Source organism: Pinus tabuliformis, chromosome 2_2 (genome assembly GCF_031772625.1).
Source record: "Pinus tabuliformis cultivar Carrire ecotype Pingquan chromosome 2_2, CPIR1, whole genome shotgun sequence".
Lineage (NCBI taxonomy): Eukaryota > Viridiplantae > Streptophyta > Pinopsida > Pinales > Pinaceae > Pinus > Pinus tabuliformis.
The window spans coordinates 917,611,130-917,635,933 of NC_142300.1; the positions used below are offsets into that span (position 1 = coordinate 917,611,130).

At 39.2% G+C, this 24,804-nt stretch overlaps 1 protein-coding gene across 1 annotated transcript in view; it reads right to left on the minus strand.

Moving 5' to 3' along the window:
• Positions 1-8,553, minus strand: part of LOC149196027 (uncharacterized) — a 164,736-nt gene extending 156,183 nt beyond the window's left edge. The window contains exon 1 of the mRNA XM_089405462.1: positions 7,833-8,553. Coding sequence (XP_089261588.1) covers positions 7,833-8,453 — 621 coding nt within the window. The 5' untranslated portion in view covers positions 8,454-8,553. The remainder of the gene's footprint in view (positions 1-7,832) is intronic.
• Positions 8,554-24,804: the final 16,251 nt, after the last annotated feature.

Below are 24,804 nucleotides of genomic sequence, written 5' to 3' on the forward strand. Positions count from 1 at the left end.
AAATAATTGTTGGGTGAAATAGATCAGATCTGGTATTTAGACATTAGCAATCACAACATCTACAATTAATGTTGAACCTGGCTCTATGACCTCTCACCATGCATATACATCCTCAAAGCTAGAAGGCTCTTCTAGCCTCCCACAAGAATGTACACATGCCATTGGGTATAAAATAGTTGTTGGGTGAAATAGATCAGATCTGGTATTTAGACATTAGCTATCACAACATCTACAATTAATGTTGAACCTGGCTCTATGACCTCTCGCCATGCATATACATCCTCAAAACTAGAAGTCTCTTCTAGCCTCCCACAAGAATGCACACATGCCATCGGATTAGCAAACCATAAAGGCCAACCTCTCTCACCATTTTAGCCAAAATCCTCAAAGTAGCTAGACTACAATCAATGATGGTGCATGATTGTCCCTTAAAAGCAACTCTCTGTTGATTTTTGGTAGCATCGGATGTGCTCTAAGCCTCAAAATTTGCAGGGAGGCTAGGACACATGTATTCCAAAATACCCAAAAATCGTTTTGGGAAATTCCACCCAGAGACAGTTTTATTAAAATAATTAATCATTTTTAATGGATGCCTAAGTCTAAACTTAAGAAATTAAAATAGTTAAAGAGTATTAATAAAACTGGGTGTGAATCTTCTAGAAAAAGACAGATCAAGTCAATATGATCTGAGCCATTGATTAGAATTTAATCTGGGTATTTGATTACTCAACGAGAAGATTATAAGGACTTTGATGGGCATTTGGAAGACACATCGAGTGAAATCAAGAGAGAAGTGCAATAGTTGCCGGAGAAGTCATCGAGGAGATTTCTTGCAGTGAGGGGTAGGGATAGTTTTTTGGTTGGAGAGTTTCCTGATCCGAGGATACATTGCAGAGAAGGCAGAGAGAGATCCAGAAGAGGCAGTGCAGAGTTTCAGAAGGAGTCTGACATTCAGCTGGGAAGTTGAGTTCCAGAGCTAGAAGTCAGGGTGTGAGACCAAAGGGCCAAAGGAACGAAGTTTCAGACAGCAAAAGATTCGTGGAAGAGGTGACGCAAACCCCAGAGAGGCTAATGCAGATCTACAGAGATTGCGTAGAGCCAGCGTGGGGCAAGCCATCCAGGGCTTACATCAGTGTTAGTTCGCCAGTGATAATGTGAGGTATTTCTCACTAATTTCTCTGCCAGTCAGATTCTCTGTATCAGATAGCCAGTAAGGCATCCAAAGATTGTATTCAGAAACCACTGCATAATAATACAAACCCTCAGCTACTGCAACGATTTTCCCGCATTAGGTTTTTCCGGGGACATTTGTCCAAAAACAATGGTGTCAATTGTGTGTGTGGTTATTTCTTCTTGCTCAATTCTTGTTTCCGCATATAATTTAATTAGTGAAGGTTGCAGTCGTATTTACTTCGATATTTACAGTGTAACACAATAAATAACTTGCATGAATTAACAAGTAGGAGAAGTAACATTAGTTTGTTGGAGTAGGGATTTGGGCCTCCAAGTTTTCACATGGTATCAAAGCGCAAGTGAAGCAAGAGAGCAGACCGGAAGAGCCCAGCATTGAAGAGGAGGAGGGAGATCAAAGTGTTGCGTAGGCTACAGATCGAATCCCATAAGGGATTGCACAGTCCATGCCAGGAGGGCAAGATTCTCAAGGAAAATCTCTCTCTGAGTGAGTTGACAAAGAGGTAAGATTTCCAATTCGTGATTTGTCAGTGGCAGAGGGAGCAACGTAGCAACAAATTCAATGCAGAGCAGTCTTCAGGTGGGACGCAGTTTTCTACAGCGTTTGTTGGGTCAAAAAAGCGTCAGAAGAAGGAAGAAGACACTTTTTGAGGGAATTTCTTCCTCAGTGAATTCCGAGCCAAGGAATTCTATTTCTCAGTTGTTGAGCAGCAGTAGCGAGGAGCAAATCTACTAACTCCAACCAGGAGTGCGTAGGCCAGCCTAGCAGCTGCTTAGAGGAGAGAGGGAGCAGTTCGACTTTTGTCGGTAGAAATGGCAGCGAATGGGCTGAGAGATCAAGATCAATTGGACAAAGCATCCAACTATGTGATCTGGAAGGCTAGGATCTCATGCCTTCTAGATGAGCATGATCTCAAAACCTATGTCAATAGTGTGGTAGTGGTACCCACCGATGCAGATCCACTCAAGAAGTAAAACGCTGAGATGGCGAAGGCCAAGCGGTTGATCCTCGACGGAGTGAGGGATCGCATTGTATGTCACATTGTTGGAAAAGGGACGGCCAAAGAGATGTGGGATGCCTTAGCAACGTTGTATCAAGGATCTTCTGAGCAACGGAAGATGTACTTGGAGGAGAAAATGAGATCCAAGAGGATGGAGAAGGGGGAACGCATTGATCTGTTCCTATCGAAGCTTTAGGAAAGTCCGAGATCAGTTGGCAGTTATGGGATCAGTGCCTCAGCCTACAGAGATGGTGAGATTGGCCATGAATTTAGTCTCAAAAGAATGGCAAGTATTTGTCCAGACTATTCTAGGCAAAGAAAAATTTCCATATTGGGAAGGGATGTGGGCCGCTCTTCAACAGGAAGAGATGAGGCGAGACTTAGTCAAGTGCAAACTTGATGGCAGCAGCAGCAGTGGGACGAAGCCCAAAGAGGAGGAGTGGAATGCAGCCCTTGCAACATAGGAGCAGCAGGAGCAGCAGAGGCAGAAGAAGGACGTCTCTAAGATCAAATCATCAAATGTTTCCGGTGTGGTGAATTTGATCACTACGCTATACAGTGTCCTCTCAAGAAGAAGGACAAAGACGAGAAACATGATCTGCAAGCTGCAACCACAAGGATCGAGGAGGAGGAGTTTGCCATGATTGCCCAAATACCTTCAAGGGAGAGGTGGGGTGATCTAGTACTGTAGTTTGAAAGAACTGTAGATGGGCAAGATCCTTCAGGAATCCACCTCTCGGATCAATACCTTGCTACGGGAGCCCATATCAAAAGTAGCAAGATGGACCAGTGTCAGTTGGTGCAGAGGAATGTCAGAGTGACAGTTGCAGTGGCTAGGAGCGCCATAGACTGAGCAACGTAGAGCAGAGTTGGCAGCAGTGCAGTTAGCACAGTGTAGAGTCAACAACAACGCAGAGACTACAGAGGGTTAGTGCAGTGACTAGCAGCAGTCATAACTCCCGCACAAATGCATCATGTTGAACACTTTTGGGTTAGTGTTTTGGACATTTTTCTATTGCAACAGCAGTACAGATGTAGTTGGCAGCAGCATGCAGAGTTAGCAGCAGCATAGATGCAGCATTTGCACAGTAGTTGGTGAGCAGTGATGTCAGACATCAGCAGCGTAGAAAGAGATGTTACAGAGTCAGAGTGATGCTTCAGTAGGTTGCATTACTACAGCACATTCCTTGCTAAGAGGGAGTGTTGATTTCGAGTAGCATCAGATGTGCTCTAAGCCTCAAAATTTGCAAGGAGGCTAGGACACATGTATTCCATAATACCCAGAAATCGTTTTGGGAAATTCCATCCGGAGACAGTTTTATTAAAATAATTAATTATTTTAATGGATGCCTAAGTCTAAACTTAGGAAATTAAAATAATTAAAGGGTATTAATAAAACTGGGTGTGAATCTTCTAGGAAAAACGAAGATCAAATCAATATGGTCTGAGCCATTGATTAGAATTTAATCTGGGTCGTTGATTACTCAACGAGAAGATTATAAGGACTTCGAAGGGCATTTGGAAGACACATTGAATGAGATCAAGAGATCGATTTCTCAAGAGAGCAGCGCAACAGTTGTCGGAGAAGTCATCGAGGAGATTTCTTACAGTGAGGAGCAAAGATAGTTTTCCGGTTGGAGAGTTTCCTGGTCCGAGGATACATTGCAGAGAAGGCAGAGAGAGATCCAAAAGCAGCGGTGCCACACAGAGGTAATGCATTGCTTCAGAAATAGTCTGAGATTCAGCTGGGAAGTCGAGTTTCAGAGCCAAAAGCCGAGGTGTGAGACCAAAGAGCCAGAGGAACAAAGTTCCAGACAGCAGAAGGTACGTGGAAGAGGTGATGCAGACACTAGAGATGTTGACGCAGAGGTTGCGCAGAGCCAACGTGGGGCCATCCATCTAGGGCCAAGATCAGTGTCAGTTCACTAGTGATAGTGTGAGTTATTTCTCACTAATTTCTCTACCAGTCAGATTCCCTGTATCGGATAGCCAGTAAAGCATCCAAAGATTGTATTCAGAAACTACTGCATAATAATACAAACCCTCAACTATTGCATCAATTTTCCTGCATTAGGTTTTTCCGGGGACATTTGTCCAAAAACAACGGTGTCAATTGTGTGTGGTTGCAGTGTCAATGGTGTCAATTGTGTGTGGTTTTTCCGCATATAATTTAATTAGTGAAGGTTGCAATCATATTTACTTCGATATTTACAGTGTAACACAGTAAATAACTTGCATGAATTAACAAGTAGAAGTAATATCAGTTTGTTGTAGTAGGGATTTGGGTCTCCAAATTTTCACACTCTCCAATGTATATTCATCATACAAAAAATTAAAAGGAGGTTCTTCCTCAAACCAAGAACTAATAAAATGTGATCCAACCCAAGAACATCACTTGAAGGGTTTTGAAATGAAATGGAACCAACTCTTCTCACAAGGTATGTGGCATCATCACCAAGCTCCATAGTCATGCCTCACTCTCGCTCCTAAATCTTGTTGAATAGAGACTTGTCACATGTCATGTGCCTTGAAGCTCCACTAGCCTGCATCATGTCCCATCTTGAGACACTAAAAGTACATCACCTTGCTCAAGTCTCTTTCCCATACTTGTCCCATCCTCCTTTAATCCCTTCTTGTTATTCTTCTTTTTGTTCTCAATGAGACCAATCACATCTACTTCTATTTGTTGCTTTGAGCAAGACTACAATTTGATTTCTTCCTTCACAAGATAAACCCAAAGCTTAGGAAGCTTTGTTATACTTTCTCAAGTACAAACAAACTAAATAAAAGGCGTCCAAGAAGCAAGCCCCTTTAGGGCAACGGACATTGACTCCTAATCCTCCAACTTAATTCCAATGGCTACCCACTAATCCTTCAGTTCACTATTCCTAGACAAGCAGCTCCCATAGTACCTAACTTGCTCATGAACAATTGAGAGCCAGTTTCGCAATAGCATTTGTCAAAAAGCACAAGAGTTCCAAATAACTTAAGCAATGAATGAAACATCTTCTTACCAGTTGCCTTATCAAAATTGTGTGAGATGAAGTAATCCTTCACATAATCAAGAATGATTCACTTCATTTTAGTTTCCATCTTTGAAGGAGGAATGCAGGGTTCTAGATAGACAGGTTCTAGAATTTCCTTCTCAACATGCTCCCAAAGTTGACCTCCTCCATTAGAATATGAATTTTGAGCTTCCATGGAATAAAGTTAGAAGCTCCATCCAACCTATCACACTCTCTAAGAATGAAAGTCACCTTAGACATCTTGAACAAGTCTCAAGTGCAAAAATCGGTACTATAAGAAGTAGATAAAAACACTTTCAAGGGTGCAAAATGCTTCTCCCAACCAACCCAAGGTTTCTCACTTAATGACCTCAAATAGGTCAAGTACCTATCCTAAGTAAACTCTAACTGAAATACAAACTCCACCTTACTCAACAGTGATCTCAACCATAACACTAAAACCATGTGGAAATTTCTCGAAACAAATTTCAATAAAAAACATAAATTTCACCTTCAACCTATAAGGTTTCTTGAATCTTAGCCCTGTGAATTTTCAGCCTTAGGGATGTTGAAAAACAAGGTACAAAACAGCAGTAGAAAGAGTACAATGTTTCACTTCCAAACAACCCAAAATCCTTGGCAATTCAAGGAGAAAAGATACCATAACAAGGGGATAATTTATCATTGAATAAAAATACTCTTTTATAAGTTAAACAATGCAACAATTGTATGACTATAATAAAATCAACCCTTATATGTCCAATCACTTAACAATTATTGTTTTACTTATTTCAAATCAACAAGACATGTATGGTTATAAATAAAAATTCATAAAGAACATATATAGCTAAAAATCAAATATAGATATTGCATGAGTTTCAAACAACTGGAAACTTCATTAATATTCTCCAAATGAAGTACATTTACTCATAGCCTTCTCTCAAAGCTACAAATCCTCTCAGTGCTCCAAACCCTAGCTAGGGCAAATTGACAAGCCCTATCAACCAAGAAGATCCAATATGCAAGAATCACTAGAACACATCCTCTAAGGCTAGACATCATCTCCTCCTCTTCTTCTTCACAATTCCACCCAAAGGTTTTATCATAAAACCCTAATCTCCAATCTCCAAGTGATAAACGGTAAACCCTAACCCTACACCTCCAAGATGCTCCAAGATACTCCAAGAAGTCCAAGAGATCATAATAACTCAAGAGAGACTAAGATCAAGCACATGTGAAGACTCTAGAGAGAGAGAGCGCATAGTTCACACTCTTCTCTAGGTCAAATCTCATCACAAGAGTGAATATGAGTGAACGAAAATATATCATCTCCAGCATCTTTTTCACGAGAGCAAACATTGGTCACAAGAATCAAGCTCCAACAAAGACATCTCCTTTAAACATTATAACTCCACCTAGGGTTCATCTAGAAACCCTAACAATATCCTGCGAAAAGCTAAGTACAAAGAAAAGAGTACAATAATGATGATGATAAAGAAAGGACTCTCTCTTTCCTTTATCTATATGAGGCAAGGTAGGTCAACAATATAATTTGGGCGTTAGCCCTTATAAGCAACCTATAATGAGCATTTGTAGGCCAACATAGGTGAGACATTCACTCTGTCGACATCGGCAAAAAACTTGGTGAGGGTCCTGAAAACAATTTTTTGGCAACGTCAACAAAAAAATCGGCAAAAATGGAGAAACCATAGCAAACATTAAAAAATGCAAAATATATTCAATTTTTTCATATTTTTAAACATATAAAGCAACAACAACATGAAATAAACACATTGGCACATAAATATGAAAAAAAACACTGATATATATGATGTAGTGGATGTCAAATAAGATTGATACATCACAGATGTTACACCAAATCTTGTTGATCCCTGATAATTGTCCAATCAAGGAATCAGATGTGGGGAACCCATACAAAATAACATGACATATATAAATGTATCTCATCATCATGAGTTACATGTAGAAAAACAAACAAAACTAGCAACTAGCTATCTGAGATCAATTCCCTCTCCCCCTTTTATGGGAAAAGATGATGGGTTGTTTGTTAGGCCTACCCCTAGCAGTAGAAGGCCTTGGCCCTGCACCTAATGTCAAATGATGATTGTTGGGTATGGAATTGCGCTCTCTTATATCTGTAGAAAATGGTGCTAATGCTGCCAAATTCTCCTCTTCCTCCCTTGAGTTCCCCTCCTCTTGTTGCACATGTACTACTAATGGTTCCTCCTCTAACCATGTAGGTGACTCCTCCATGATGGGAACCTCAGACTCCACCCTCCACTTAGACAATACATCAATATTGTATAAGGAAATGGCATCCACATCCCGTGGTTTCTCTATTTGGTTTCTCTATTTGCTTCACCCATAGTCGGAGATTGTAATGGACATACACCAAGTCATTAAGGCGTGAGAACCAGTGTTGCACTAATCGGGAAAAAAATAGGGTGATTAAGTACACAATTTCAGTCCAGGTTCCAGAAATTACTCTGAAATACAAAGCTTTGACTACAAATTGGAATATTCCTTGTTGAAAATTTCATTCCACGTTAATATGACTGCTACTTCACCCCTCCATTTATTCACTGATTTAACAAACGACACAAACAAACCGCACCTTGACATGCCGAATGGCATCCTTCAATTCATACTCTACTTTGGGCTCCTTCTTGGCAGGTGGTACTAGCCGTGAGAATGGTATATTAATCTCCTCCTCGCGACTCAACATCTGGACTTGAAGCCTTCGGGCCTCTCTTTCCATGTGCGGTTTCAACCCCAAACCTTCTTTCCCGCTCTCCTCTGTCGAAGGCTCGTCCTGCTGCTGGAAAACTGTGTCTTCGGGAAGAGGGGCGACCTTTACAGGGTACGAGACCGCGGGCATAACGGGGGCGTCCTTCATGTATCGGCTCTCTTCATGACTCCAAGGTCGGGCGATCGAATCCCCCTCCCTCTCCGAACGAGAGAAAGGAGGGGCTCGCCTCCGTGCATTGCTGTCCGCAGCGGCTTTGGATTCGGCTTCGGCTTCGGGTGGCTTGGGCTTGGGAGCATATGAAACTACCTTTACCTTTGAAGAGTCCTCGCCTGCTTCTTCCGGTGTTGGAGATGAAGGTGAAGATGAAGTCGAACAATATGTGAAATATTGGATGTGTGTGAGAGTTCTTGTGGTACCCAGCTGATGATACCTAATGCAGCTACGGCCCGCGTGATGCAGTAGATTTTCCAGGCTCGCCATCGCCATCGCGCTGCTCTGCACTGGTGCTCGACGGAAAACAAAGCCAGAACTTACAAATTGGGGACTGGAGGTTGAGAAAATCAAAATGAGACTAAGGTTTTGGGTTTAAGGCTTGATATGTTTTATCTCTTTAAAATTAAAATTAAGAAATCAACCTCCTTCGAGGGACTTCGCTTTTTGATCTCTACGGTCTAGGGTACAAGCAAAGCATACAACAACGATTGCTCGAAAGGAAAGGAGAGAATGAGACAAGACTCGACACAATGGATTGGTGAAACTTGAAAATTGTACTAAGTTGAGATTAATTCTCATTAATTTGCAATTTATGATGAGATAATATAAAAGGAATTTAGAGTAAGTTTGGGTTCTTTATGTAAATTATTATTTGCCCATGTAAATTTAAATTTAAATTTTTTTTATTTTTCATTGTTGCTGTAAAATGGAATAATTTGTAGAAGTCAATAGATTTTAATGTTATCTATGGAGTCAATAGATTTTTAATGTTTTAGATGGTCATTGTTGCTATAAAATAGAATAATTTGTCGAAATCAATTGATTTTAATGTTATTGGAATAATTTGGTTGAGTCAATAGATTTTTAAGTTTAATTTATATTTTTGAATTTTCATTGTTATGTTAAGGTGTTTGAATAATTTGCAAGAAAGAACCTTGAGCAAGGAATCAAAAACTATAAAAATCCATAGACCTCGTTGACTTGATAAGGTGTTGGAATAATTTGTGGGAGTTGTGACATTTCATTACTAAAAAAAATATTTTTATTTTTCGATATCCCGTCGTTGTAGTAGGGTGTTGGAATAATTTGTGGGAGTGAAACTTGAGCAAGGTATTAGAAGAGCCAAAATTGGTAGGGCTTAACAAGACTAAGGGGACGAGCTTTGGTGCTTTGAGGTAAACCCCTACCTCTTATACTCCCAAACCTACCTTGAAGCACTCCAACTATTTGTGGGAATGCAACTTAGTCAAAGGCATAAAGTGAAGTTCATGCAATTTAAACTCAACACTCCCCACCACTAGTCCCAAGCCACTTAGCCTAAATAGCAGACCTTAAGAGAACATGATGATGGGTTTTGGCTTTGTGTTTTATGTGTGTGGGGGGCCTTGGTCTCTTATTACCCTAAATTCAACCATTACCTCTAACTTGATTAACTTAATAATGGAAGGACATATGGATAACATAGGGATGGAATTGGACCTATAATATGTGCACACAAAGCATGGTCTCTTTGTGATATAAGTTCAACCTCTACCTTTAACTTCCCGAGTAGCTACCTTAAGAAATTCAAATACCATATGAGAATGAAGCCTTGTCAATGTATCAAGTGAACTCCATGAAATTTAAACCATTACCAATGGTATGAAACTCCTCGCTCCTTGTTGTTGGCCACAAGACTACTGGACTAACATGGCAAGTCTTAAGGGACTACAATATGTGCATGTGGCTCAGGACCACTCATTGTAAGTTCAATCTCTACCTCTAACCTAGTTAATGCATTAACACAGTGCCTTACAATGAACATGTGATGGGCTTAAGTCTATAATATATACATGTGGGTCATGACCTCTAATGTCAAGTGGTCAACCATGTCTTTAGGTGTCTCTATGGCCACTTCAAGGTATCAATATCAATCATGAGAATGAAACTTGGTTAATGTATAAAGTGAAGTATGTGAGAGTTAAACCTTGATAAAGAGTTAGAAACTCCTCTCTCCTCACATCTAATTCCAAAAATTTTGAGCTAAAATGGTGAGACTTGAGGAGAATAGGGGGGTGGGTTTTGATTGGTAAGATGTGCAATCTAATAATGAACTCTTGATACCATAAGTCCAACACCTACTTTTAGGTGCTCCATGGATACCTCAAATTGTCAAGCCACCTATGAAAATGGAACCTTGTCAAGTTACTAAATAATGTATCTAATATTTGAGCCTTGACCAAAGGTTTTGAAGTCCTCTCTCCCCACCTCTAGTTTGAAATCCATTATGAAAAAAAAATATGACACGCCCTGTAGATATAATAGAAATGGGTTTGGGTCTATAATAGATACACATGGATCATGACCGTGTAGCCATAAATGTATCTTGTGTTTCTTTCTTTGTTATTATGTGGCATCAAAAATAAACAAATCATCGTATCAAATAACATTTCCAAATCAATAAAGATTATATCGACTTTTAAGTGTAGTTTCATTGATTAACATGATAGCAACCACTTTCATTTTTCGTTCTATCATATGGAGTTCCATACAATGTCTTGTAAACCCTCATTAAGTCGTGGTTATTATCTACGCAATATCTCTGATAATTTGTATTTTAATAATGTACATAATATACTATTTGTTTTATGAGGTCGCAAGTGCAAGGGAGGTTATTTATAATTCTAAAGGAATAACAAAAATAGCTCTTACATGAGGACTAGGAGGGGTTATTAACAAACAAGCATGAGACCTTACCTTATATCAAAGATTGATCATTCTTCTAATTAGGCTTTTAAAATGTCTCGATATTTGGGGACTTGTCACTCTCTACCATTCAAGTGAGAAAGGCAGTTTATGGACACTACCCTTATCTTTCCCAAATGATATTTAGAATGAAAAGGCTAGCCCATTACTTCAACTCCATCAAACTTCTTCACATTCTTCGATATTAAAATGGTCAAGTAGATGTAATGGAAAACAAAGCAGTTTTATTGGACAAAGGGACATTGTCTTAAAAATGGGATTAATCTTGACAATGTCCAAGGACAAGTGCCATATGGAAACAATAGATATAGGACAGCTTTTATTTCTCCCCCTCTACCTATACTCACATTACACTTGTAACACCCTCCTCCCACATTTACCCAGGTTACTGGCCTGCCAGGGTAAACACGTGAGAACCAGTGTTGCACTAACCAGAGGGAGAGGCCATATGCAGACTAGTTTCATACCAGGAAGACTTCTGGGTAGGAGTGCAGGAGGTGTGCGCCATTACTGAACCTTTGGTAAAGGCTCTTCGGTTAGTTGATGGTGATAAGCCCGCAATGGGCTATTTGTATGAGGCCATGGACAAGGCCAAAGAATCCATTCGGGCCTACTTTGATGATAAGGGAGATGAGGGGTTTCAAAGACAACTCCTCCTATGGGGAGTGATTGATGAACAATGGAACAACACACTCCATCGTCCCGTTCATGCTGCTGGGATTTTCCTGAAACCCGCATTTTCTTACGCATGTGGGTTCGTATTTGATGCTGAGATCATGGATGGATTCTTAACCTATGTCCAGAGGATGGTGCGATCTCCAACAGAACGTACAGAAATCTCTAAAGAAATTGAGACATATAGGGTGGCAGGTGGCACATTTGGCTTTGACATGGCTGTGACTGATAGGATGATTAAAATGCCAGGTATTTTTTAGTTTGTTTCAAATTTCGTTGTCTCTTCAAATTCCATTTTTTTCTTATGCTTATTTAAAATTTTATTTGTAATTTTGTTGTAGATGCATGGTGGAGAATGTATGGTTCCAGGGTACCCCTTCTGCAAAAGCTTGCCATTCGAATCCTCAGCCAAACATGTAGCTCTTCAAGATGTGAGCGCAATTGGAGTGTATTTGAAAAAATACACAACAAGAAGCGCAACAGGTTAACACTTAAAAATTTAAAATATTGCAAATTTCCAAATAAATTTTCGAATTCATTAAACAATATTTTTTTTATAATTATTATTTCATGATCTTTGTACAAGTTGGAGTCCCGGTGACTTAATAACATGGTCTACGTCTATTACAATCTTCAATTGTGGGTGAGGCAACGTAAGAGGACACCTGATATGGAGGCCATCTCATTGGATGGGATTGACACCACTACTGCATGGAGGGTTGAAGCCGAGAGGCCTCTCATGGAGTTTGTTGATGATTGGTTAGTGCGGGATGTAGTGGAGGGGGAGGAGGAGGAGGAGGAGTTGGAGCAACAAGAGAAGGAGGTGACAGTGACACCACTTGCCCGGGCTACCCCTGCCACCAATAGAGGACGTGGTCTACCTCCTATAGCTCCTACTCCTAGTTCTTCAGCTTCTAGAGCATAGCAGACTCCACTGCCAACTCCACCAACACCAGCATCTACATCTAGAGGGAAAGGGAAAGCTGTGGCATTTTCTCGCAAGAGGGGTAGAGGAAATCAATAGTATTAGACTTTAGTTATTTTGTTCATTTCATTGTATATGACATTATGGCTCATGAGATACATTATTATATTTTTTGTTGATATTTTGAGGCTAAGTTGGGACTCAGGAGTCAGACTTACTATTAAGGACATGATTCATTGTTATGTGTGATTTTAGCACTAGAAATGATATTAAACATCTTATATATTAGTTCTTTTATCATATTATGTGTCAATGTATTTATTTTATGTTGTAGATGGTTTAGATATTAAAAAATTTGAAAAAAAAAATGAATATTTTTGTACCAAACGGTTTTTTTCCCGATTATTACCGATTTTTTTCCGATTATTATGATTTTTTTCCGATTTTTTCCCCGCGCCGAAATTATCCCGATAACGATTAGTGCAACATTGGTGAGAACTCCAACCTGTAAGAGTGTCATAAAAAAATTAATGAGCCTTGGCCTATAAAATTCAATGGCCCTATATAGCTCAATTTTTGATAATCTAAACACTTCTAAATAACATTAAGTACTTACAAAATCAAAGCAAAAATCTTCAAAGTTTTGAGTGACCTAACCAAACTTATGTTAGAATTTCTGTACTTTTTTTACTTTTCTTGCGAATTTTGAAATACTACCTCGCCCCAAAGGTTTATTGAATTCAGTCCCTATGGACGTTAGCCTTAGGACTGATAAAAAATATTAGTTTACAACACAAACAACAAACAATATTTCATCACTCTTCAACCAAACATAGTAGGCAGACCAAGAGAGAAGATACCAAACATATTCCAACAAGTTACAACCCTTATGGCAAAAAAATTCTGAGCATATACCAGATCTCAAAATCACTTTTTACAAAAAAATTACAATAGGAAATCTTCTCCCTTATCTTCCAATTATATGCTAAATTACTTAACAATTTCAACCCTTAAATATGTGAGATCAACTTGGACAATATCTGTTGGAAATTACCCAATCAAGAAAACAATGAAAGCTGAAAATCAAATCTGCAAGTACACAAGTACTGGACAGCTAGAAACTTCATATATTTATAAGAATGAAATAGACGTACATACCATAGCTTTATCATAAAGTTGATGCAATCTTTCAAGCTCTCCAAAATCCTAGCTAAGGAAACCATGAAAACCCTAGCCACCACCAAAGATCTCCAACATACAGGAATTGACACCAAAAAGTCCTCATTAGCCTTAATAGCAAGCTTGTGTCAAACAAAGTTTCAAAACTAGCATAGTTTTCTTCTTAAAGTTGCAAAGCCTCTACATGTTGCATCACACAAGTACATGGTAACACAACTCTAATGTTAGCCTCCAGAGTCCAAATCTACATGTCCATCCTAGAGTTTGAATCCTCAAACTCTAGATCTTCTAATCTTACATCATCACAAGCACCAAGACCTCTATGTATCATCAAGAATACAAAACCCCAAAATCTTGCCTTAGCCTTAAATCCCAAAAGAACAAGGCTATAAAATCATGCAAGGAATTAACTCTGCTCTCCAAAAACACTAGTGCTACAATAAGAAACATCAAAACCATCATGAACTTTAACATCATGTTTTTTTCTGGTGTTCACATGTATAGCACAAACCCTAGTCGTCACAAAGAACAAACTCTAGCAACACACAAATCAATCTCTCCAAGAACATCTAACATCATGTTTTGTTCTAGTGTTCACATATATAGCACAAACCCTAGTCGTCATGAGAACAAACTCTAGCAACACACAAATCTATCTCTCCAAGAACATCCAAGATCTCTATCTCTCCCCTAAAGTTTCGTATTGATCCCTAGTGCTTAGCTCCTAATATTTCCTTATGAACCCTAACGTCTCCAATACAACTACAAAAGAGTACCATAACAATTAATGAATACAAAACTCTCTTCTCTCTTATATATACAAGTAGGTGAGGGAGTGAACATAAAGTAAGGACATGTGTCCATGCAAGTAACCAACAAGGCAACCCCACATAGAATGCTCTATATTACGAGGATCCACTTGTCAAACTAAGGTTTATCCAACCTCCAAAGTGAAACTCCCTCCAATTCATGACATTGGGTTCAATGGCACACTCTCCAACAAGGTGTTAATCCAATGCTCCCTCACACCAAAGGTTTCCTAGATTTAGTCCCTAGCGACGTCAGCCTTAGGGTTGATCTTAATATTAGTTTACAACGTGAAAAATGGATATTATATCATCACACTTCCACCCAACACAATAGGCAGCCCAAGGGAAAAGATACCAAACATATGCCAACAAGTTTTAACACTTAGGGCACACTTTCCCAAGCATATGCCAGATATGAAAATCACTTTATAGCAACAGATTTTACAACAAAAAATCTTTGCTCTCACTTCCAATCATATGCTAAACCACTTAACAATTTCATCCCTTAAATATGTCAAATCAACATGAATATATGTGTTAGAAATTTACCCAATCAAGAACAAAATGAAAAATGAAAATCAAATCTACAATAACACAAGTATTGGACCACATGAAATTTCGTATGTATTTATAAGGATGAAATACATGTACATACCATGGCTTTCTCACAAAATTTGTACAATCTTTCAAGCTCTCCAAAACACTAGCTAGGGATACCATGGAAACCCCCGCAACCACCAAATCTTCTACCAACAAATCATTATATAAGCTTCAACAAGAAGGTTGTATCACACAAGCTCTCCACCCTAGAACGATTGTCTTCCTTGAGGTTTGCAAACCCTAGCCATGTTGCAACACACAAGTAAATGGCAAGACAACTATAGTGCTAGCATCCAAAAGACCAAGGCTCCAAAATCATGCAAGGTATTAATTCCACTCTTTGTGTTTTCTAATAGGTGTTAACAAAGATGCATATGTGTCAAACTAGGGTTTATCCAACCCCCAAAGTGATATGCCCTCCAAATCATGATCTTGGACTCACCACCCCTCCTCCAAGATGGTGCACTCTTCATTAAAGAATTAGTCTAATGCTCCCTCTTCTACGATTTTACTTTCCAAACTGTCTTCATGCAAGACACTCCTCTAACTACATGCCACATGCCCCCTTGTGTGCCCAATGTTATGTTTGTGTATGCCAATACAGTCACAAAACTTCAATGCTCCTCCTTAACATATGTGTCTAAGTCCATCACCAACCTCCATGAAGTATGCTTCTCAACCCAAGCATCTTCAAGTCAAGTGTCAAAACTCCAAGATGTCTATCACACAATCCCAAGCTCCAAGGGGCTAAGTGCCCCCTTCCAAGTACCCAACACTCCTCCTAGATAGGTTCCTCCCTTAATCAGGCAATCAATTTCCCCATTGTGTGCACCTAGTGGGTTAATGTACATGTCGATCAAGGCAACAACCTCCTAGGTAAGGGTGTCATGCCCAATACCATCACTCTAACCAAGTTCAAGCATTCTCCCAAACAAAACCATCCATATGTCCATGAAGCATCACCAAAGAGGCTAGATGACTTGATGCTCTCCTAGCAAGGTGAAAACACTTTTAGAGTAACCCCAAAAGCTAACAACAAAGACCCTTGCAAATGGGTAAGTTAGTATAACACAATAATTTAAATATCATAAAATTTGTTCAATGAAACTTGAGAATAGTAACATAAATGATACCACCAACAAAGTAATGTGAACACAATAAGGTAGCTCCATATATTTGGTAAAACATTTGCCAAATGTCAGGGAGGCTAGAGCGATAGGGGTGCTTATAAACCTCAAAGAAAAAACTGAAATAAAGTTCGCCTGGGGGCTTGGGAAAGCCACGAATAATCAAGTCAAAGTGTTATCACTCTGGCAAGGCCTAAAGATCAGCATCTTTAAAGGCATCAGGAATCTAATCACAGTAGGTGATTCAATGATGGTTATCCAAAATTGTATATGTCTTTCTAGAAATGAAGGCCTTCTTGATTCAGAAACCTCTCCATTAATCATAAGGATAATGTTTCTTCTTAGAAAATTAGAAGAGTTTAAACTCTTTCATGTTAAAAAAGCAAATAATTAGTTGGCGGATGTTTAAGCCAACAAAGGAGTGGAATTAGATCAAGGAACCTTACTCATAGACCATCACAGTATTATATGTCATGTCCCTTAATTAAAAAATCAATCATAATCCTTTTGGATAACAGCTGGAGCACGGGATTTAATGAGGAACAACAGGGAATTAAATATGGTAGCTTTACGATGATTTGAAGGAGCTCCTTGGGAGAGGATGTTGGTAGTTGGACATTAAACAATAGGTGGGCGCGGGGAGTATGCCGGTCATGATACATGACAAGTGGGCACTCTGCCCTTGGTTATTAAATAAGATTTCAGGTGAGTGTAATCGCAGTACCATCGTGGTTCGAGTCGAGAGGAATTTGGCGATGATGAAGAAGGCGAAAGGTGGTTTGGCTTTGTTGCAGAATCGAAATGCATTTACACTTGACAAAATGGGAAAGAATGTTTGTAAGGATCAGGCGATTATATATTGGAGTTGGCTTAAGTAGCTCAATTATTGTATTACTTTGGTGCAGGGGAGAATTGCAAGGAAAATGGCTTCTGCAAGCAACGGAAGTGGTAATGATGCTGAGGAATGCGGACACAGCGAGAGTATAGAGGATATTGTTGACAATTCTTGCAAGTTGGTTGTCGAGGACATCGTCAAGGAGATCAACGAAAACATGGTTGTTGTTTTTTCTCAGTTATCTAGCCTTGGGAAGGACATGGAGTTGCTCCAAAAATCAATAGAAACCCTTAATACAAGGGTTCTGAACCTGAAACATAAAGTGGACAATATAGAATTGCAAGTGGAGACAGCCATTGTGGGGGTTCTGAAGGAGGTGTGCGATCTCTATGATGGATCTACTCTAATGGCAGAGGAAAACACTGATGTTACAAGTCGAGAACTGGAACCTGCTGCCGGGAGGAGTCTGGAATTGGGCATGTCGTATAAGGTGGCTCAGGAAGAATTCGAGCCTAGAAGTCGCGGGTAGTTGTTTCCTATAAAAATATAATTTTATATTTTGTCGGATAGTCATGTACTATGGAGTTTTCTGGAAAATATATAGTTTGAAGGATGTAAAGACTGTATATATATATAAATAAGATAGGTAGCAATAGGGTCTCTTTCTTTTCATATTTGCACAATTATGAGACAGAGTTCTCCATGACTAAAAGGGACATGGCCCAATACAAACTTTATTAATGAAAATTGCTACCCGTTTTTTGGTATAAAAAATGCCAAATGGATCTAGCTTGGTTGATAAAGAGGAGAAGTTATTATCCTCCCTACCGAAGTTCAAATCCATTTGTGACGTGTTTTCCCTTTGTGGGTCAATTTGGGCTTGCAAGGTACCAACAATTCACTCTTTCTTAAGTGGTGCTTGAGGGTGGGACAAGATGTTCCGTGTGTTTAGCCCCAAAGGTTAGCTCAATCAAACAATGTCAATATTGCCAAGAGCTTGCTAAATCCAACACATTAGGCAAGTCCTTGTTTTGGTTCAGAAGAGGTCAAGCGCACTAAATTTACACTATCCACATTACACTTGGTACCATCCTCAAAATAAGGGAAAGTGCCTGATAATTCCCCAAGGAGTGTGTTTGTGTGTGTGCATGCCCCAAAAGTTCACAGGATAATACCAGTTTTCCTTTTATATTTATTAATAATATATAAGACATGTAGAGAGCTTTCAGAAATTGATATTACTCATTGAAGATGTCCCCATTCCCTTAGCAGGCCTTAAGTAAGTCTAAAATTCTCACAAACAGTGAACTTGACTTCGACAATGATTCTATGTACAACAGAACTTGCCACGAAAATAATAGATTAGTATAAATCATGTTTCAAAGAATCTATGCAAGTTAAAAATTTTGTTTATACACTCTTGAAACAAATTTTAAAATGATTTGTCACAATATCTTATCCCAAGTTTAATTTACCCGCCTCACAAGACATTAACTACACCACTGACCCTGAATTTCAATTACAGAGACTAGCCCTGGTTTCTTGGCATGTCTAAGCCAATCGCTGAAAAGGGCTTGGAATTTTGAATGGATGTCATTTTGGGAAGCAAAAATCCATAATATTCGTTTTATGCATTTTGCATTTGTGAAAAAATTACAGAAAAATGTCAACAAGGTATCGGTTCACTAAAGGACAATTGAGAATTAAGTTGTCCACCAGATTCATTTTCACATTGGTCTAACCCCCTTGTACAACTTGAGTTTCAGCTTCAAAGGAAGAAGGCTGGGTGAAAATCTCAAACGATAACACCTTTAGGTACTTAAGCCGACGGAAGCCCATGCTAAGTGGTGCGGGGGCTCAAGGTAAGAGACTTGACCATCTCCGCCATTGTTGACACCCTCGTCTTCTTGTTCTCACAATAAAGATCCTTCTAAAATGGAAATTGATCATGCACAACAGAGTATGAACTTGTTTGATTGTTCCGCTTAGCGGCTAGCTGCTTAAAGGGATTATAGTCGTTTAAGCCAGCAATAACAGGTCTGCGATGCCCTTTATGTATTTTCCATATATATATATGACCCACTTTTATTTTTTATTTATTTATATATTTTGGAAAATAAAATGAGAGAAGCTTTTCAACGCGTTAAACTTATACCCGCTAACACCTTTCAAAACAGAAATTTTTCAAAACAATTATGTGAGCTCAGATATTGATTTTTTTTTTTTTTTTTTTGCATTAATTGGTTATTTAAGTTTTTTTTTTCCTATTCAAAGTTAATTTAAAACGTTTGTGATTATATTTTTTATTTAAATTTTAATTTCAAATTTAGAAATTTTGTAAACACTAATATTTAATATTAAGTAATTTATATGTAAAATGTATTAAGAACATCAAAATAATTTATATAATTTTAACAATGAAAATTTAGATAATTAAAATCTAATTTTGAAAAAACAACCTTGAAATGGGGTGTACAAATCGAGAACAAAGGCAATTAAGGCCTCCATGATAGGTCATTCCAAAGCTTTCATGGTGGAGGATAGCGACACGTCCCACCTACCATCACCACTCGCCACATTCCATGCACAAGGCAGGGTGGTTGGATGTTTGAGCAATTGCAATTAATGTAGCTTTGGGAAGAAAATTCGAGCTTTGGGTTAATTCTTTTGAAAATCCTTCACCTTGCCATTTTCAATATTGAGAGAGGTGTGAAGTTGAGCTACAATTGTAAAGTGAACTTAAGTCAAGTTACCATGGTCAAAGAACAAGGTTGGCCTAGGTGTGGAGGAAGGGGAATAAGTTGCTTATATCAGCCACCATGGCACAGTCCAGGCGCTAATAGATTTGACAAGGACTTTACATTATGCATCAGATGTATGATTGAAGAGATAGACCAATAGAAATTGGAAGCACTAATGATGGGCATTGGGCATTGCATAATCTGTTTAGTTGGCCATTGTGTGACTAGGAGGTCGTGTTGAGGGTGGCAGAGAATCATATCATCAACTTAGATTTCCACCTTGTCCAAGCAAGGTATGCTTTGTGTGCCCTCGGTGGAGTGTTGGAAATCCAGTTCCCCCTACCACCCAAGCCTTCTGTTCCCCCTGTGTGTTTCCTCATCAGGTTCAAAATCGATGAGTGATTGTAGATATATTTTGTTATGCTTTTGGCATGCTCTACACTATTCTTGATCCAATCTATTTTACCAATATCCTCAAGCATGAGGTTTATGCAATGTGCAGCACATGGGGTCCAAAAGATGGTTTTGTGTTTTTCCTCTAACATTTTACCAGTAAGAACATAGTTAGAGGCATTATTTGTGACGATTTGAATAACATTAACCACCCCTGGGCCCCACCTCTTCAACGACCTCATCCAAAAGCTGAAACAACAAGTGTGCATCTTTCACTCGATGAGATGCATTAATTGATTTTAGAAACATGGTTCCTTGTGGGAAAAATATAAGAAATTTTATGATGGTACGGTTCCTTTGACCAGTCCATCCATCTGACATGATGGTACATCCTGTTTTTTCCCATGAGCTTTTGAAATCTTTCAAATATTCATCAATGGACAAAACCTCTTTTTTCAAAAGAGATCCCCTTAACTCATGCATAGTAGGGCCTTTGAAGACCTTTCCAAAAGCAAATATGGCATCAAACATAGGTTCATAATATAGTGAACGAGAAGCATTGAAGGGGCTATTAGCATCATACCACCATCTAGCTATGTAATCACAAGCAGTTTCTCTCAATTCTTTCTTCCAATGGTCATCTAAAGTGGGTTGCATTTGACCTCTATTAGCTTGAGGACCATGTGCACTATCAAAGGGAGAGGAGGGTGTGAAATAACTTTTGATATCACCCTTCTTTTTAATTTTACCCTTACCCTTTTCTTGAATAGACTCCAAAGAGGGAGGAACATAGTGAAAGGGGTTGGATGCATCAATGCAAGGGATAGATGAAGAGCCCTCATAATCAAAATTGGTGTTGGAAGCCATCATGTGTTTTATACTCCTCTTCCTCCCAATTTCAGCCTCTATTTCTTTTTGCCTAGCTTTTTCTTCCTCAAACTTCTCAATTTTTTCTATCAACTCCTTCCTAATATCCCCAATTTGTTCTGCTAGTGCTGCACATGGAGCAATTTGGCCTCTAATACCAGCCAAGTGTTGTTTTAGCCTATGAATGCCCCCTCCACCTCCTTTAATTTTTCTATTACAAAATTTGTAATGCATTTGATTATCAATCATCTCAGCATATGCCCAAACAACATATGTCATTCTAGGAGCCATTTTCTAATATTTGGACTTGGAAATGAAAGGAAACAAATCTGAAAATGAAAAGAAAAAAACGACTCTTCAATTTTCATTTCTTTTACAAAAATTACTCTTTTCAATTTCCAGATTTGTAACAAAAAAAAACACAAGCAAAGGAAAATTTTAGAAGTAAAAAAAAAATACCTCTAGGTTCTAGCCTCCTCAATGTTGCTCCAACAAACTAACTCCTCAATGCTGCTCCAATGGCTGCCCAAGAAACTCCTCACTGCTGCTCCAATGATTGCCCAAGACTCCTCACTACTGCTCCAAAAACCAACTCCACAACTCTTCACAAACTCCTCACAAATTCTCACACAAATGCAATGAGATAGTTATGAAAAAATGTGAGGGGGTTGGGTAGCTTTTATAGGCTTGGGAGAGGTTAGATGGGCAAAGAGAAAACCTAAAACCAAAAAATCACTGAGTTTGGGGTCCACATTCCCTCCAAAACACATTGCTGACCGAGTTTGACTGGCTCGGCCAGTTTAAGTCAGACTCGGCCAGTCTGTTACCAAATCGGCCAAGTCGGTGACCGGTTCAGTTGGTTCGGTAATAAACCAGCCAATGAACCTGTTTTTGTACCAGTATGGCCTAGGCAAGGGTCCGGTTCAGTCGTCTTGGCCGATTCTGATTTGGTTCGGCCGAATTTTAAAACACTAGTCTGATGTAAGTATCTCAACACATGTTTAGCAGCGACCTAATGTGCATGTAGAGGCTCAGTCATAAATTAACTCAAAGTGTTAACTGCAAAGCATATGTCCGGTTGGGTGTTCACAAGGAAAATCAATGCCCCAAACAACTATTGGTACTCAAAGGGATTCACCAAATCGGGTCCAGTAGCTTCTCCACATAGCTTCTTGAAATTCATCTCCATCGGTGTGGCCATGGACTTGCATTCTACCAGTCCAAATATTTCCAATAGTTTCACCAGATATCTCCCTTGTGAAAGGAAAATCTCACTAGGCCTCTGCCACACCTCTAAGCTTAGGAAGTAATGTATCAATCCAAAGGTCCTTCATCTCAAATACAAAGGCTAGCTCCCTCTCGTACTCGAGAATCAAAGGCTCTCCACTTATCAAGAATAAATCATCAACATATCAAACCAAAATCAGGGGCATACCTTGGACAACTTTGAAGTAGAGGTTCGGGTCGACATTGCTCCTAATGAATCCAAGCTTCATTACGTAGTTATCAATGTGAGCATACCAAGCACTGGGGGCTTGCTTCTATCCATAAGGTGCCTTCGTCAGCTTGCACACATGAGTCTTCCAGTCATGTACTTCAAATCCCTGTGGTTGCTCAACATATACTTCTTCCTGGAGTATGCCATGAAGAAATGCAGTCTTCACATCCATTCGATGAAGATTCCATCCCTGGCTAGTAGTTAGAGTAACAATAGATCTAACGGTAATGTAGCAGGCAACCGGTTCAAAAATTTCATCATAATATTCTCCCTCTTTCTGGGGGAAACCTCCATGAAGCTCACCTTATATTTATCGATACTTCCATCTGCTCCATGCTTGATCTTGTATAGCCATTCCTTGAAACTTCCAGCTTGTTCGTCTTATCCTTCAGCACATATAGTATATGAGGCAGCGAAAGATTCTCAAGTGTCCAACATCAAGCTTAACACCTATGAAGACTTCTTTGGGAGTCTTGTCACCCAATACTTGATGAGGGGTCATGTTTTGAACATAGACCGCATTGTTGGCAGCTTCACCCCATAGAAACTTCAACAACTTTTGATCATGCAACATGGCTTGGGCAACTTCCATGATGGTCTTGTTCTTTCTTTCAGCCAATCAATTTTGTTGAGGGTTGTAAGGTACGATGGTCTCTTTCTTGATTCTTGCTCTCTTGTCAAAGTCAATGAACTCATTTGAAATGAATTCTCCACCATTATCAGACATGAAGAGTTTGATTCTCTTCCATGTTTGATTCTCTATTAGTGCCTTGAAGTCTTTGAACATATCAAATGCCTCATATTTGTGTTTCAAGAAGAATATCCATGTATTTCATGAGAAGTCATCCACAAAGATTATATAGTATAGGTAGCCACCAAGAGATTTCACCGGCATGGGTCCACATAAATCAGAATGTATGAGTTATAGAATATCACTAGTCCTGCTCTTGCTAGAAGGGAATGATCCCTTTGACTTCTTTCCACTTGCACATCCCAGACATACTCCATCATGATTAGCTTGAACCTTAGGCATTCCAGAAACCATCCTCCTTACTTTAGGCAGGGCTTCATAGTGAATATGAGCAAACCTTTGGTTCCATAACTCACTTTGATGATTGTTATCATGTACCAATGCTCGGATTGGTCTTCCATTGACTCTATAAAGTCCTTCAATTCTTGATCCCAAAGTGAATGCATCCCTCATGTGAGATTCCATAGGCCAAGTGAGTACCTTTCCTCTTATGAAGGAAATTCTCATCCCTTTGTCTTACAAGGCAGATATAGATATAAGATTCTTCTTTAATTCCAGTATGTAGATAACATCATGTAGATGTACGATTTCACCATAATTTAACTGAAAAGAGATGAAACCAAAACCCCTCACATGATAAGTAGAATTGTCCCCAAGAAGGATCTTCAAATTAGTCTCCCTCTAAACCAGGTCAAAGACGACTTCACGATACCCAGTGAAGTGTTTAGAGGCCCCACTGTCTACCAATTAGCCATCAAACAAATCCGAAGGAGAAGAACTAGAAAGAGCTTAAATAAGAAAATATTCAAATTGAGTAGCAGTTGCATTATTTCTATACCTTTAGTTCCTTGATCTCTTTTGAGAGCAATGGCTATCATCACGATCATCAAGAACATCTCTTCTTCTTCTATCAAAGAACCTATTGTTGTTGTAGCCACGATTGTTGTTGTAGTTGGACCTTGTAACTCTTCTCTTTTCCGAGCAATCTCGCGCAAGGTGACCAAGCTTGTGGCAATTGTAGAATTCCACTTGGGACACATCCCTTTTAATCCTTCTATTAGAGTCCCTGGATAATGGAGCAGGCTTCCTTGAATTATATGGTCTTCCTCTTTCTTTCCTCTTCTTGTCTTGAGCAGCAAATGTAGAGGGTTCTCCTTCTTCATGCCTTTGAATTCTCCCTCTAGAAATCATCATGGTTTCTTCTTGAGTACACTTGCCCACTAGTTCATCAAATGTCAGGAACTTGTCGTTGTTGCTATAGTTGTAATAAATGTTTCCCAAATCGGTGGAAGGCCTCCAAGTGCAACGAGTAGTAGCTCTCTATTAGACATAGGTTCTCCAACAGTCACTAGTTGATCCTTAAGTTGGGATATCCTCATGAAGTATGACTACATAGTCTCTCACTTATTCATTTTGATGTCCTTGAATTGATTTTCCAAGGAGAGAATATAGTTCAAATTGTTGACCTCATACATCCCA